Source organism: Panicum virgatum, chromosome 8K (genome assembly GCF_016808335.1).
Source record: "Panicum virgatum strain AP13 chromosome 8K, P.virgatum_v5, whole genome shotgun sequence".
In the NCBI taxonomy this organism is placed as follows: Eukaryota; Viridiplantae; Streptophyta; class Magnoliopsida; order Poales; family Poaceae; genus Panicum; species Panicum virgatum.
In genome coordinates this window covers 43612207-43615437 of record NC_053143.1, presented here as the reverse complement: position 1 = coordinate 43615437, position 3231 = coordinate 43612207, and the positions used below count along the sequence as shown (strand labels likewise).

Below are 3231 nucleotides of genomic sequence, written 5' to 3'. Positions count from 1 at the left end.
CCACCGCGGTGTACCTGCTTGACCGTTCATCATCCAAGAGCATTGGGGGGAAGACGCCGTACGAGCTGTGGACTGGGAACACGCCAGCCGTGCATCACCTCCGCACGTTTGGGTGCGTCTCCCATGCCAAGGTAACCACGCCGAACCTATAGAAATTGGATGACCGCAGCCGCCGCATGATCTTCGTCGGGTACGAGCCGGGATCGAAGGCGTACCGCATTTACAATCCCATGACTTGGCGTGTCCACATCAGCCGGGACGTCGTCTTCGATGAGGGCGCCCAGTGGACATGGTCCGCTGAGCACGACGGGGAGCCCGCGGACTTCATCGTCGAGGCATCTGCACCAGGGGAACCTGCGGTGGTCACCACCACCAGCACGAGGACGGAGCAAGCTCCTGCAATGCCCTCACCCTCACCGGCACCTACGCCGACTACGTCGCCACCGGTGATGGACTGGACACCACCAGCTGCAGCGACTACTCCCGCGACGCCGAGCCCACTGCCGCACCAGAATGTCGAGTTTGCTTCACCACCAGGTGCCGGCAACAGTGAGCACCTAGACGCCGACCATGACGACGATGCGCCCCTGCGGTACCACTACGTTGACAACGTGCTCGGGCCAGCGTCTCCTCCCGGCCTCGATGTACGGGATCTGGAGGAGCGGCTCCTGCTGCCAAGCGATGTCGAGATGACATCGTATGAGGAGGTGTTGTGGCATGAGTGTTGGCGCCACGCCATGCTCGATGAGATGACATCGATCGAGGCCAGTGGCACATGGGAGCTGGTCGATCCGCCGCCGCGCACCCAGCCAACAGGCTTGAAGTGGGTTTACAAGACCAAGAAGGATGCTGCTGGGATGGTCACCAAGCACAAAGCCCAGCTCATCGCAAAGGGCTATGTACAGCGCCAAGGGATCGACTTCGACAAGGTCTTCGCCCCGGTGGCGTGACTCGAGTCTATGCAGCTGCTTCTCGCCCATGCGGCCTGCGAAGGCTGGGCGGTGCACCACATGGATGTAAAGTCCGCGTTCCTGAATGGCATTCTCCAGGAGCAAGTCTACGTCGACCAGCTTCCCGGTTTCATCCTCCAGGGTCATGAACAAAAGGTGTTGCACCTGGTCAAGGCTTTGTACGGTCTCCGGCAAGCCCCACGCGCCTGTTACTCCAAGCCCGACGAGTCTCTCATCCAGCTTGAGTTCCAGAGGAGTACCTCTGATCATGCTATCTACCTCCGCGGCACCGGTGCTCGCCACCTTGTCATGGGCGTCTACGTCGATGATCTTGTGATCATGGGCGGCAATCAAGTCGACATCGACACATTCAAGGCAGAGATGAAGTCTACCTTCAAGATGAGCGATTTGGGACTTCTCCACTACTACCTCGGATTGCAGGTTACTCAGTCGAAGGAGGGGATCACCGTGTGCCAGAGTGCATATGCTGCCAAGATTCTGGAGGCAGCTGACTTGAGTGAGTGCAAGTCGAGCTGCACACCCATGGAGCCACAACTCAAACTTAGTAAGTTGAGCTCAGCCCCAACTGTTGATGCAACGTTCTACAGAAGTATTGTGGGCTCGCTTCGCTATCTGGTGAACTCGAGGCCGGACCTGGCATACTCGGTCGGCTACATCAGCCGGTTCATGGAGAACCCCACAACCAAGCATCTGGGAGCTGTCAAGAGGGTGCTCCGGTATGTTGCCGGCACTCTCCACTACAGATGCCACTACAAGCGGAAGAAAGGAGCTCAGCTCATCGGGTTTAGTGACAGTGACTTGGCCAGCGACGTTGACACGCGCAAGAGCACCACAGGGGTCCTCTTCTTCCTGGGCGACAACATCATCACCTGGCAGTCTCAGAAGCAAAAGATCGTCCCACTGTCTTCATGCGAGGCAGAATACATCGCTGGGACTACTGCAGCTTGCCAGGGAATTTGGCTGGCGTGGCTACTTGCAGAACTCAGAGGCGAGGAGGCCGGTGCCATCAACCTGAAGATCGACAATCAGTCCGCCATCGTGCTCAGTAGAAACCCAGTGTTCCACTACAGCAGCAAACACATCGATGTAAGATATCACTTCATCCGTGAATGCGTTGAGGAGAACAGGGTGCAGATTCAGTCCATGGGGACTTCAAAGCAACTGGCGGACATCTTAACCAAAGCCCTGGGACGTGAGCGCTTCTGTGACTTGCGTTCCAGAATAGGAGTTCGTAATGTACAGCTTGCACACAGGGACTAGGAGGAGATTTGTTAGATACTCCCTGTGTGACAATTGTAGATAAGTTTGCACAACATATCTGTTTGGTTTCAGTTTGCATGCGCGTGAGCTCCGGGCTGTGGACGCCACGCGTGTAGGAGGTCATGGCGCGAGACTCGCTCGGCCATGAACCTGGGCATGCAAACATGGACGCCGTTGCGGAGCATGGGGATGGACGCGCTGCTATTCCGCGACGTGTGCGCCATGATCGGCGCTGCTCTGCTTTGTTTTCAATAAAAGGAGAAATACAAGTTCAGAAAAGCTGCGATTTCAGGCAGCACCAAGACTCTGTGTTCCAAGTGTTCGCGTTGAGTTCTTTGCGTTCTGCTTTCACCATTGCCAATGTGAGCTTGCCGGTCATCAAGAACACCGGGAATTCCCTGACACTCCTCTCATCTACTCGGACTGGCGGCAATCTGGGTGGATCTAGGTGACTAGTGGGCTGGCGCTGACACCGACAAAGGCACGATCAGCAGAGGCCCCCCACGACACGAGACGGACACACAGGTGTGGTGTAGTGTGCTGCAGCGCAGGCTGGTAGCAGGAGGCATGAATGCATGCAGTAGCCGATAGCAGGAGCGCACGCAGTCATGGACTGGCTGGATATAAGTGATGACCATCTCCTCTCATCTACTCAGACCAGTGGCAATCTGGTGGATCTAGGTGACTGGTGGGCTGGCGCCTGCATGACGAGGGCACGATCAGTGGAGGCCCCAGGCGACCCGAGACGAACACACAGGTGCGGCATGGCGCATGTCAGTAGTAGAAGCGGGGGCATGGATGCGTGCGGTAGCAGGTAGCAGGAGCACATGGCCCAGATTACGTTAGAAACCCCCAATTAGTGACGGCTGTTGATATACATTAGTGACGGCTAAATTCCATGTCACTATTTTTTCATCGCTGATGTCAAAGACATGAGTGACGTGAAAAATCACTGTCGCTGATGACACTAATTAGTGACGTGGATAGCTAAATATGCGTC

General features: G+C 56.3%; 1 protein-coding gene across 1 annotated transcript; it reads left to right on the top strand.

The window, feature by feature from the left end:
• The first annotated feature begins 1010 nt into the window (after positions 1-1010).
• Positions 1011-2231, top strand: LOC120645791 (uncharacterized mitochondrial protein AtMg00810-like). Its single transcript, XM_039922531.1, has one exon. The coding sequence runs from the start codon at positions 1011-1013 to the stop codon at positions 2229-2231; it is 1221 nt and encodes a 406-aa protein (XP_039778465.1).
• The last annotated feature ends 1000 nt before the right edge of the window (positions 2232-3231 follow it).